The 11273-nt window shown below is 45.2% G+C and overlaps 2 protein-coding genes and 1 non-coding gene across 3 annotated transcripts; 1 reads left to right on the top strand and 2 right to left on the bottom strand.

Moving 5' to 3' along the window:
* Positions 1-1657: 1657 nt before the first annotated feature.
* Positions 1658-3100, bottom strand: LOC119315409 (early nodulin-like protein 1). The gene is made up of 2 exons (XM_037590036.1): positions 2619-3100; positions 1658-2493 (listed from the first exon to the last, which is right to left on the bottom strand). Exons 1-2 carry the CDS (start codon positions 2794-2796, stop codon positions 1814-1816), a joined length of 858 nt encoding a protein of 285 aa, XP_037445933.1. The 5' UTR covers positions 2797-3100; the 3' UTR covers positions 1658-1813.
* A 1747-nt stretch (positions 3101-4847) lies between these two features.
* LOC119319395 (CRIB domain-containing protein RIC10-like) lies at positions 4848-6674 on the bottom strand. The gene is made up of 5 exons (XM_037593879.1): positions 6516-6674; positions 6247-6332; positions 5832-5926; positions 5605-5692; positions 4848-5219 (listed from the first exon to the last, which is right to left on the bottom strand). Exons 2-5 carry the CDS (start codon positions 6302-6304, stop codon positions 4990-4992), a joined length of 471 nt encoding a protein of 156 aa, XP_037449776.1. The 5' UTR covers positions 6305-6332; positions 6516-6674; the 3' UTR covers positions 4848-4989.
* On the top strand, positions 6045-6116 carry TRNAC-GCA. The gene has a single exon. It is a non-coding gene; the product is annotated as a tRNA-Cys (tRNA).
* Positions 6675-11273: the final 4599 nt, after the last annotated feature.

Below are 11273 nucleotides of genomic sequence, written 5' to 3'. Positions count from 1 at the left end.
GAGGGGAACAGAGACGGACGCGAGGTGGATTCGTTCCGACAGAATTAATTCAGGTGGAGAGAGTGCGGGTTGAATAGGGGAAAAGGCAGGGAGAGTTCTGGAAAAGTGCATACGCTGACCGGTCCAACCACCTGGCTGCCAATTGTCGAGCTGTGATTGGCCTGGACTAAATCATCACATGAGGTACAATTTGGGGTATGGTGGAGTCAAGTTTTGCAAGTTTGAGACTGAATCATCACATTCTATGCAAGTTAGAGTATGGTGAAGTCAATTTTTATAAGTTTGAGACTGAATCATCACATTCTATATAAGTTAAGGTACCTGGGTGCTATTACCTCAACAATTTGATGGATTACTCATGTGCTTTTATTCTTCCACGGACCCCATCCTGCGCTGACCACAACATTTGACATCACCGCCGTGTAGAATAGGACTCTGACATACGGCTCCCATGGGCGTCCCAGGAACACTGGTGTGACACCGTCGATGGTGTTGTATAAGAAAACAAATCCTTCTTCTCCCTCTTCTTCATCCAGACTTTTATGTACATGTGTCGTGATGTACCCCAGGGACACCTTAGGCATACACAAGTTGCAACCTTCATATAAATGTTCATGTATTTTGAAAAATATTCATGATTGATAAAAATAATAAGAAAAAGGTATCACAATATAAAAATAAGAGGTAACCAGTAAATAATAAATAAAATTAAAAAAATCTACTAATAATAATATTGAGAAAATAGAAAACTAAAGAAAAAATGACTTCTTTTTTTGCTGCACGACGTGGACATGTGTAACCGGGCATTAAATCCTTTATGGGCCTTGTGGGTTATGTTATTACTTCTAGTAAATGTATGTATGTAGAATAGCTTGTACATGTTTTATCGCGTATGAAGAAAGAGTTTTCATGCATGTCATAAAAATATTCATGTATTAGATCCAAAATAACAAAGAAAAAGGAAATGAAATACGAGAGTAAAATGGGGGGAAAGATAGGACAATAAGGAAAGAAAAGTAAAACAGTGGTATTTCTTATATATAAGACTTGGAAAATATATTTATCTCACTGCGATTACATATCCGGTGAACGAAGTAAGTGAAAACAAACATTCACACATATATAAAATTGGCATGGTTTTCTCTAAATGTTATATATGTGAAAAGAATGTGTTGACATGCTGCAAGAAAGAATGTTTAGACGTCAGAAATAAATGTTTTTTGTATTTTTAAAAATTCCTTGCCTATCTATACCTACTAATAAAGTGATTAGTTCTTGTGCCAATCGGTCGTGTCGCTCTGGTGGACTTTTTGATGTTCATTATTTTGAAAAGGAACATTCACACTTTGAAAATGAGTGTTCATGCATGTCATAAAAATACTCCTGTATTTTACGCAAAAGAACAAAGGAAAAACAAAAGTAAAAAATGGGGAGAAAGAGGAAAAACAAAAGGAAACAAAAAATAAAAAGGAAAAGAAACAGCGTTATTGGACGGAGCCCATGTTTCAGTCCCATGCACAAACTCATCGATCAGGGCACCGGGCCATCGCGCACGCCGCGACTACCGCTTGCCTCTCTTTCCCGGCTTCCCCTTCATCGCCGGCACGGCCGCGCGGGCTGGCCGGCGAGGCATCGCCCTGCGAGCTCTATCGATCTCTTTTCTCAAGAATCTCGGTTGTTTCTTTCTTATTTCATCCGATGGAAAACCAATACGTGTATAATACAAAGAGGTCAATCGATAGTCGACGCACACACAGATCACTCGTCTTAGTTAGTACTGTAGTTGTAGTAGTCGCCCTTCTCCGGTCACGCTTCAGAGCGCGAGCATGGCGAAGCCGACGATGCAGGCCGCGGCCGAGCCGGCGAGACCCGCGGCGCCCGTAACCGTGAGCGTGGCGCCGTTCCGCTCGTTGGAGCCGGCGGGGGGCGGGGATGATGACGTGCCCGTTGAGTTCGTGCTTCCTCCGTCCGCGCCGGCGGGAGCGTTCGCTGAGGGCGCCATCGGCGGGGCGCCGGTCGGGGCCGACGGAGTGGGGAGAGGCGGGGACGCCGGAGCTGTCGGCGACGAGGTCGGAGGAGCAGATGCAGGTGAAGAGGCCGGTGGCGGGGCGGAAGCGGAGGCCGGAGGAGGAGCGGAGGTGGGACTAGGCGCGCTAGGAGCGGGCGCCGCGGGGAGTGGTGAGGGGGGCGTTGCCGGAGGCGGGCTGGAAGCGGCCGGAGGTGGAGATGACGTTGCCGGTGCCGGAGCGGCGGGCGGCGGCGCGGCGCCGATGCCTGTGTCGTTGCGGCCGGCGAGGACCATGACGATGAGCTTCTCGTTGGCGCGGCAGTTGGCCTCGACGCCGCTGACGAAGAAGAAGGCGCCGGGGCGGTCCAGGCTGAAGACGGTGTTGCCGTCGGCGAACTTCTTGTCGTACGACGACGTGTTGCAGGCGTTGTAGTCCGCCGGCTGCACCACCAGCACAGAATCCTTGTCCTTGGGGTACACGAACACTGCACAAGCACAAAACCACCATTAATAACACATCAAGAAGAAGAAGAGGTCGAAGGTCTGGCCATGGCCCGTGGCAGACGAAATCTTGATCCGTGACGAAGGTGTTCGGCCGTGTGTGGATTACCTAGTGTGTCTCCGACCTGGAACCTGTTTTTCATCGCCCAAGTGTTGTACGACTCCTTGCTGGCGCCGGCCACGCTCCACCCGCTGTCGCCGCCGACCTTGAACTGCGCCGCGCCGGCCATCGCCGCCACAAGAGCGAAGCACGCGAACCCAAGCCCGTAACCCGCACCCTTCGCCATCACTGCAAAACCAAATTAACTCCCTAGCTAGACAGCCACAAGACCGATCAAGATTGCACAACAGCACAAGTGCTTCTTCCTCTACTCGATGAGATGGAAGAGCCTGAGCCGCCGGGTATTTGTAGGCCTCGAGATCGTTGCCGGGGCTTCACGAGGGTGCCTTGCTTTCCATGGACACCTTGAGCTAGCCGAACTATCTCCCCGCCAAGTTTTCGAGCTGTCTTTGTGCTTGCCCTGGCTGCAATGGCGTCCTTTCTGCTGTGCTATGCTGCGGCTGAGCTGACGGAGCCTTTGCGGAGTGGCACAGGCATATATTCATGGCTTGTGCGCCGGTAAAAGTCCGCGGGCGTTGGCTCCTGCATATGGGCAACGTCGTTCTCCATGCGTTTTTTTTTTGTGCTTTGGTACGAGAGTGGCGCGACGACGAGGAATAGGATGCAGGCACTTTGCATTGCCGGCAGGGTCCCGTTAAGTTGGTCGACATACGATTTGAACTTTGAAACATACGATTTGATTTTCCCTACTAGCTGACATGATAAAATGCAGGTGTTTGGTTATTATTTTGGACTGCAATAGCCAGCGACCGTTCGCTAGGCAGGATGGCATTTGCGAACGGCGCGGCGGGCAGTTCTAGTGTTTGGGGAATGACATTTTTGACAAAAAAAAACATGACATTTCGTTTATTTTAGTGCATTTTTATCTGAAATCTGCCATTGTCAGATTCGCTGGGGTTTTCCTCCTAGAGAACGGTCGCCACATAACATTAAGGATTATTTTAGCTTCCAGCCAATTTTCTTCAATGGCGTTTCAGTTACTTTTTTTGTGTAAGGGTGTTTCAGTTAATTTGATGGAGTTTCAGACACTTATTTTGTAGTATGTAATGGTGAGGACAAAAACTGACTGTAACTTTCCAAATTTTCAGCCCCTGCTCTCTGCATAGTCCATTTTGCTAATTCTTTGCAAATTACTTTTTAATGTGAATTTTCTGAGGAATTCCGGTGAAACTCCCCGAGGCGAACAGAGAAAAAGAGAGTTCTTTTCCAGACCACGGAGCAGTGTCTAATTTTTGTAGGGTGATTCACTAGTACAACTATGGACGAACAATGCAGAGTGTTCGGTCCAACCAGTACAGCGTTTCTCAAAATAAAAAAAACTAGTACAGCGTTGGATTTAAGTACTACTAGGCTAGCATAGTGGATTAGGGTTAGTACTAAACTTTTTGATATCCAGGTAATAAAGCCTCCTAGCTAAACGTGCCAGAGCACGGTCATAAAGACTGCAAGGCTCAAACCGCGATGCGAGCTCCAACGGTAAAATGGAGCGTGAAGCCAGCTTCAGCCTGAAACTCCATGCTTCTCCCAAATATGACTTGAGAAAGGAATCCTTCAGAAAGTCTTCTTTTGATCTCTCCTTGTAAGGCTCTTCTTTCCGGTAAGTGCCGCATAGCACAGGATTCTTGCTGTCTACTCCTACTTGATAGTTGATGCTGATGCTATTATTCATATAATATATATTCCTTGCCTCACTTTACCTTATGTTCGCAATAAGATTCTCGCAATGTTTTGGCGAGGCTACCTATCTTCGTGCATCTGCCTGACCTTATAAACCATCTCCTTTTGAGCAATATATCCAGAAAAATATGCTTCACCCAAGTTCAAGGAAGACAGGCTGCAGCTGCATAATCACAACAGGCAGATTGTTACTGACCTAACTGCAAAATGCTGATCAAAGTTAGCCGACCAATGTGGCAGCCCATAATGTTAGTCATGTTCTGTCTGAAGGAAGTGCATGGCTCTTGAACAAAGTGATGGGCATGATGAACCATCTCTGCATCTCATCATGTCGGTCAGTAGCACGTTTGTCCTGGTGGCGTGGAAAACAAACAGTTCACAGGGCCTGCTGGTCTCATGCTTAGTCCACAACATATCATGATCATTGACATTACTCTGGCAGGCATGCCTTTGATTAGCACTTTTTTTTACAGTAACGTGTCTTTGAAAAACAATGTGAAACAAGATCTGTGATTGCGCGATACCAAAGCTTTATGGACAACAAACATCGATCAACTTCCAACTTACTTTTGCATTCCCAACCATCTGTTAAACTGGACAAAGAATAAAGCAATTCACAAATCACCTCCCCTCCCTAAACCCGAAACATGTATTATATGCAAGGTGGCCACGCATGATTTTTTTACACGACCCGGAGCCCTCTTTGCGACTCGTTGAAATCGTCGAACGCCGTCGCGAAGGAGGCCCTCGACCTCGAGGAAGATGATCTTGCAGAGGAGGTGGGGGACGATGTCCTGGTCTTCTTCCTCCTTGCCTTCCTGGGGCCTCTTGGGGGGCAGGAGGAGGACTCCTGCGCTGGTCTGTCTGGGAAATTGATCTCAGTTGGCAGCATGGATCTTGCTGGCTCAAAGTCTGCAGAAATATAATACTGCTGGTCAGCACCTAGTAAACATAGAGGCAACCAATGGGGAAAACTGTGTAGTGCTACGCCACTACTACTGATCATTAGAAAACAGCTCAGGAAGATTCTCATGCTTATGCACATTAATGATTAGTCATGCAGATTTTGCAATAACAGAGTCATATGGTCTTATATAGGTAAAGTCTCGATATGTTCTAATTTATATACAAATCCGTCGTCACGACACTGACATATAAGCGATGTGAAACTTTTACGGTGGAAAATCAGGGATCACCCCTGAATGAAACTTTATCCATTTCTGAATATATTTATGTCTTTTTTGAATGTTGGATATATTTAACTCTTGACAGAGATAAATGAGAGGATGCTAATTACCTGTAGAGGTCCAAGAAGTCTGCCTTGACTGCTCAGCTGTGCTCAGAGAGCCTGCAGACATATCTTCTGACGACTTGAACTCATTCATCTAAAATGATCAATGCACATTATCCATCAGTGACAATACTAGACGACAATAGATAGACTCATAATATGATGGCATAATAAAGTCTGATGATCTACAAGAAGATAATTTGAAAAGGACTTCAAGTTATTTGCATGTTTACCCAGCTTGGAGATGTGTCGCTGGTGCCCAACCCTATGTGAGCCACATGCTTTACATCTGTAGGGAACCCGATTTCCATCTCATGCTCCTTTTGAGCTGCAGCAGAACAACAGTTACATGTGTAAGTAGAAATTACATTCATTAATTTCTGTGATGTCTCATAGCCATAGGCACAGTAGTTGAGTACATGTATCTATCACAAAATTCATACAATGGGTCCATAGCTCAGTGGTAGAGCAATTGACTGCAGATCAATAGGTCACCGGTTCGAACCCGGTTGGGCCCTTGTTCGTTTTATTTTTATTTTTGTTTCGAAAAAATAAACCAACATAACTGTATTTGAAGTTGGGAGGACCGAGGAACAAGAAAGGAAGATGGGGTTATTACCAAACATGAAAGGAAGATGGGGTTATTACCAAACATGTGCGAGAATATCCTCAGCCCTTTGAAGATCCCTTTCATCTTTACCGCCATTTGTGAGGGCCTACACAAAGAAAAGCTCCTACAGGAATGGAAATGTCCAATAAGATCACAGATGCATTCAGAACAACTGTATGCTAGGATTTAAGCTGTTTTTCGCCTTCTCGGGAAATTCAGCTCTCATGCCATGATAAACAAAAGCTTCTCAGAGGTCCGGAATTATATACAACACAAGACGTGTAGAGAAGAGCAGAAGATAGCTTACCTCAAGAGCAAGTACTTTTAAGCTGCCCGAAAACTCCGAAAAGCCGACTTTATTTCTGAATCTTCAGAACCAGTTTCACTCTGTAGACGAATCAAGAAAGCGAGCTCGAGCCTGACGATGGTGATGAAGAACAAGGAGTTTGGTTTGGAGGGAGGAGGGAGGAAGAGGGAGCTAAATCTTCTGAGAGGGTAGCATGACGACTGCTTAAATATGGTGGCAAGTTAGTTGGCTGCACCTCTTCTTCTTTTTTTTTCCTTTTTTATTCTCTAGGGGCCAATTCATGCCTGCTGACTTGTTGCTGTTTAAGCTGTACTTGGATTGTGTTCTTCTGCTAATCATTTCCTTGTGCTTTGATGTTCTACTATAAAAAATAAGGAAACTCGGACTGTTAGTATCAGAATATTCTTCACAAGAAGTTGAATTTTAGTTTCCTGCATTAGTTTTGCAGAGCTTGTTCTGGAAAAAGGCTGGCTGTTTACTACACACAACTTCGATGTTCTATGATACTCCCTCCGTAAACTAATATAAGAGCGTTTAGATCACTATTTTAGTGATCTAAACGCTCTTATATTAGTTTACAGAGGAAGTACAAAAGTAGGAAGCTCAAACTGTTAGTATCAAAATATTCTTAACAAGGGAGTTGAATTTTATTTTTCTGCATTACTTTCTTAGTACGCTGAATGTTTTGCAGAGATTGTTCTGGAAAATGGCTGGCTGTTTTACTACACACAACTTGACCTCTCCACTGTCAAATTCTTTAAAGTTTCAGACCGAATTAATGGTTGCCCATGTCTGTCAGATTAAGATCAGGCATGTGGCTCATGGTCCTTAATCATAGTGCCTTGAAAGGACATTATGTAGTCTTGCTGGTATTAGGTAGCATTGAGAAATGTAGTTAAGAGCACAACAGCAACTTTGGACCATCTGAAATGCCATTGCCACCCACAGCTAGTTTTGTACTTGGTATTTCATATTGCTGAACTAGATGTAGACCTTCAGCTATGAAGTGAGACCTCCTTTCTTGCGAGGCACACGTCTGACCTATTTCTTTGGGGAATGGTGATGTGTCCCATTCCATCAATATTTGTTCTTGATAGCTTATTTGTTTGCCATAAAACTTGCATTATCTTCTTTGCTTGCGTGCTTCTGCCATGAAATTTTCTAACCATGCAGCATCACAAACCAATCTCCAGAGCTTGCTTGTCTTACCAATTCAGTAACAGATAATACCATCATTTGCAGGCTCAGCCGGAAAAAGACATCACTACTACTACCATTTTACAATACTTGAGAACTCTCCATTTTCTTAACTCCATTTACATCATTTCAGCATCAGAAATCAGAACCTCCTTTTCAAAAAAAAAGCATCAGAAATCAGAACCTGATGTCAGTGTCCATTTACAATATTCCAGAACCCTCCATTTTCTTAACTCCAGGGAAGGTCAGAAGCCATTTCACAAATGGAGAAATACCAGGTCCCCATTATCGAAGAGAAAAGAAAAGGAAATACCAGGTGTCCAGCACCACCTGTCATTCTGGATTGAACCTAGTGACGAAGAGCTACCGTATTTTCCCGGGTTTTTGCGGCACACAGACCCTCAATTATGACGCATATAAAATGCCGCAATGGGTTACGAACTCATCGATGCAAGCTAAACAAGTTAACTGTTTCTATAAGGACAGAAATGGGCACAGCTAAGCACTTCCTTTTCTTGTCTAAATAAACATATTTCGGGAGTGTTGCAGTTGCAGACATGTCGTGTGGATAAGCTGTTGCCTGTTGGATCGGGGGATCGGCGCAGAAGCATATGTCTATGTGCATTGGTTGGCCCAGATCGGACAGGATCTGGTCATGCCTCGCACCTACCCCGATCGGCACCGTTGCGGTCTGGGAGCTGTTGAGATCGTGGCATGATCGTCATGTGATCGGCGAGGAGCTGTTGCGGTCTTGGGAGTTCTTCCGTCCGGTCAAAAACAAAGATCCTCGTGGAAGTTGGAGATCTTCTCGTCGTCGGTTTTAAAGGTTCAGAATCCGTTTTGGAGCAGGAATTTGATATGAAACTTCTTTTTTGACAGGACAGTTTGATATGTATCTCGGGAGAAGGGTAAAGTGAAGGCTCGCCGATCACGATAAGATCCCGGCGGAGGCCATGCGCTCCATGCGATGCTTCCCTTTTCATATCGCAAAGGACCTGTTTTTTGAAATATAAGAATGAGAAGGACTGCCGTGATTTATTTTTTGTGACGCCAACTCGCCAAACCACGCTTGGGGTCAACCCATCTCATTTCCCCCTCGTTCTCTACCCTGTCTTTTTATTTAAAAAAATCTCGAAAGAAAAGTGCCATTTCCATCTCCTCCCAACTAGTAACACTTCCAAGCATATCCCTAAAAAAACTTCTTAATCATTGGTCCTTAGGAGCATCTACAACATGGCACCTCAACTCCTGCCCCCCTCCCCAACACCCGAGCAGACGTCATATAAACCCGACCCAAACGGGCACCTCAAACGGGCCTCAAACGCCCGGGCTGACCGGCACCCCCCATGTAGGACGGATAGGGGGATGCCAGGAGCCCAGGACGCGACCAGGCGCATCCATCACGTCACACCCGACATGCCTACCCCACGACAAGTTGCACCAAATCCACCCCCTCGACCTATTGAATCCATTTGCTCTCTCCTCTCTTCTTCCTCCTCCGCGTTGGACGACTCGTGGCTTCGCCGCCACCCTTACTTTGCAGCCGTTCCGAGCCTCAGCGCCGCCAGCACTGGCACAACAGTCCTCCCCGTCGTTCTCTCCACTTCGGACATCGTCGCCGGCCCAGATGCCACCGCGGTACGTCCGGTAACTATCGGCTGCCCCTTGCGCTCTATGTGTTCGACACATTGTCTGACCCATTTTTTGTGATTTATCCGTTGGGAAAATGTGGGTTCTGATGCTTCGCCGCACAAGGAGTATGGATTGGTGGAGCTTGATAAAATGATTAAAGATGAGTTCTTCGATTCGTCGGATTTGAACGAAGAAGTGGGCATGAACATTCTCATGAGCATGCAAGAGGAAATGGATCGGCAGGTGGAGAATATTCTCAACTTCAAGGGTTCAATCAAAGGGAGAAGAGTGTTCATCGAGATAGGGTCTCCGGAGCATGGCTACTGCACAAGGACTACTTTGTTGTGGGCCCAACTTTCCCGGATGATCCATGATTTCGTAATTGTTTCTGCATGCGCAAACCATTATTTTTGTGTGTTGTGGAGGGAGTAGAGGCACATCATGACTACTTCAAGCTCATAAGGGATTACCGCGGCCAACTTTCTTTCTCTACTAAGAAGAAATGCACGGTTGCTCTGAGAATGCTTGCACTTGGTACTGCGATGGATGTCGTTGGTGAGATGTTCTGAATGAGGGAGAGCACATGCGTGAATACTACTGACATTGTCTGTGCCGTGGTGCAAGTGTTTGGGGCAGAGTATCTAAGAGAATCAAATGTGCAGAACACAGAAAAGTTGTTGCCTATTGGAGAGGCCAGAGGGTTTCCGGAAATGCTCGGATCAATTGATTGCATGCATTGGCAATGGAAAAACTACCCTAAAGGTTTGTCGGGAATGTATCAAGGTCACACCAAATAGGTCACCATCATACTGGAAGCAGCGACATCACATAACTTATGGATTTGACATGCTTTGTTTGAAATGTCGGGTTCTCACAACGACATCAACGTGCTTCCACGATCTCTCGTGTTGAAGAGGCTTTCTAATGGGGAATCACCGCCTTGAAACTACACCATCAATGGCCGTGACTACAAAAACATGGGATACTATCTTGCCGATGACATCTATCCTCAGTGGCCGGCGTTTTTGAAGACCATATCAGAACCACAAGTCAACAGACAGAGCCACTTTGCAACAATATATGAAGCAGCTGGGAAGGATGTGGAGAGGGCGTTTGTGAAGGAAATATGCCCTAGAGGCAATAATAAAGTTATTATTTATTTCCTCATATCATGATAAATGTTTATTATTCATGCTAGAATTGTATTAACCGGAAACATAATACATGTGCAAATACATAGACAAACATAGTGTCACTAGTATGCCTCTACTTGACTAGCTTGTTAATCGAAGATGGTTAAGTTTCCTAGCCATGGACATGAGTTGTCATTTCATTAACAAGATCACATTATTAGGAGAATAATGTGATTGACTTGACCCATTCCGTTAGCTTATCACTTGATCGTTTAGTATGTTGCTATTGCTTTCTTCATGACTTATACATGTTCCTATGACTATGAGATTATGCAACTCCCGTTTACCGGAGGAACACCTTGTGTGCTACCAAACGTCACAACATAACTGGGTGATTATAAATGTGCTCTACAGGTGTCTCCGAAGGTACTTGTTGGGTTGGCGTATTTCGAGATTAGTATTTGTCACTCCGATTGTCCGAGAGGTATCTCTGGGCCCTCTCGGTAATGCACATCACTATAAGCCTTGCAAGCATTGTGACTAATGAGTTAGTTGTGAGATGATGTATTACGAAACGAGTAAATAGACTTGCCGGTAACGAGATTGAACTAGGTATTGAGATACCGACGATCGAATCTCGGGCAAGTAACATACCGATGACAAAGGGAACAACATATGTTGTTATGCGGTTTGACCGATAAAGATCTTCGTAGAATATGTAGGAGCCAACATGAGCATCTAGGTTCCGCTATTGGTTATTGACCGGAGACGTGTCTTGGTCATGTCTACATAGTTC

The sequence above is a fragment of the Triticum dicoccoides genome, chromosome 6A, assembly GCF_002162155.2.
Source record: "Triticum dicoccoides isolate Atlit2015 ecotype Zavitan chromosome 6A, WEW_v2.0, whole genome shotgun sequence".
Classification (NCBI taxonomy): Eukaryota; Viridiplantae; Streptophyta; class Magnoliopsida; order Poales; family Poaceae; genus Triticum; species Triticum dicoccoides.
This window is presented reverse-complemented; position numbering and strand designations above follow the sequence as displayed.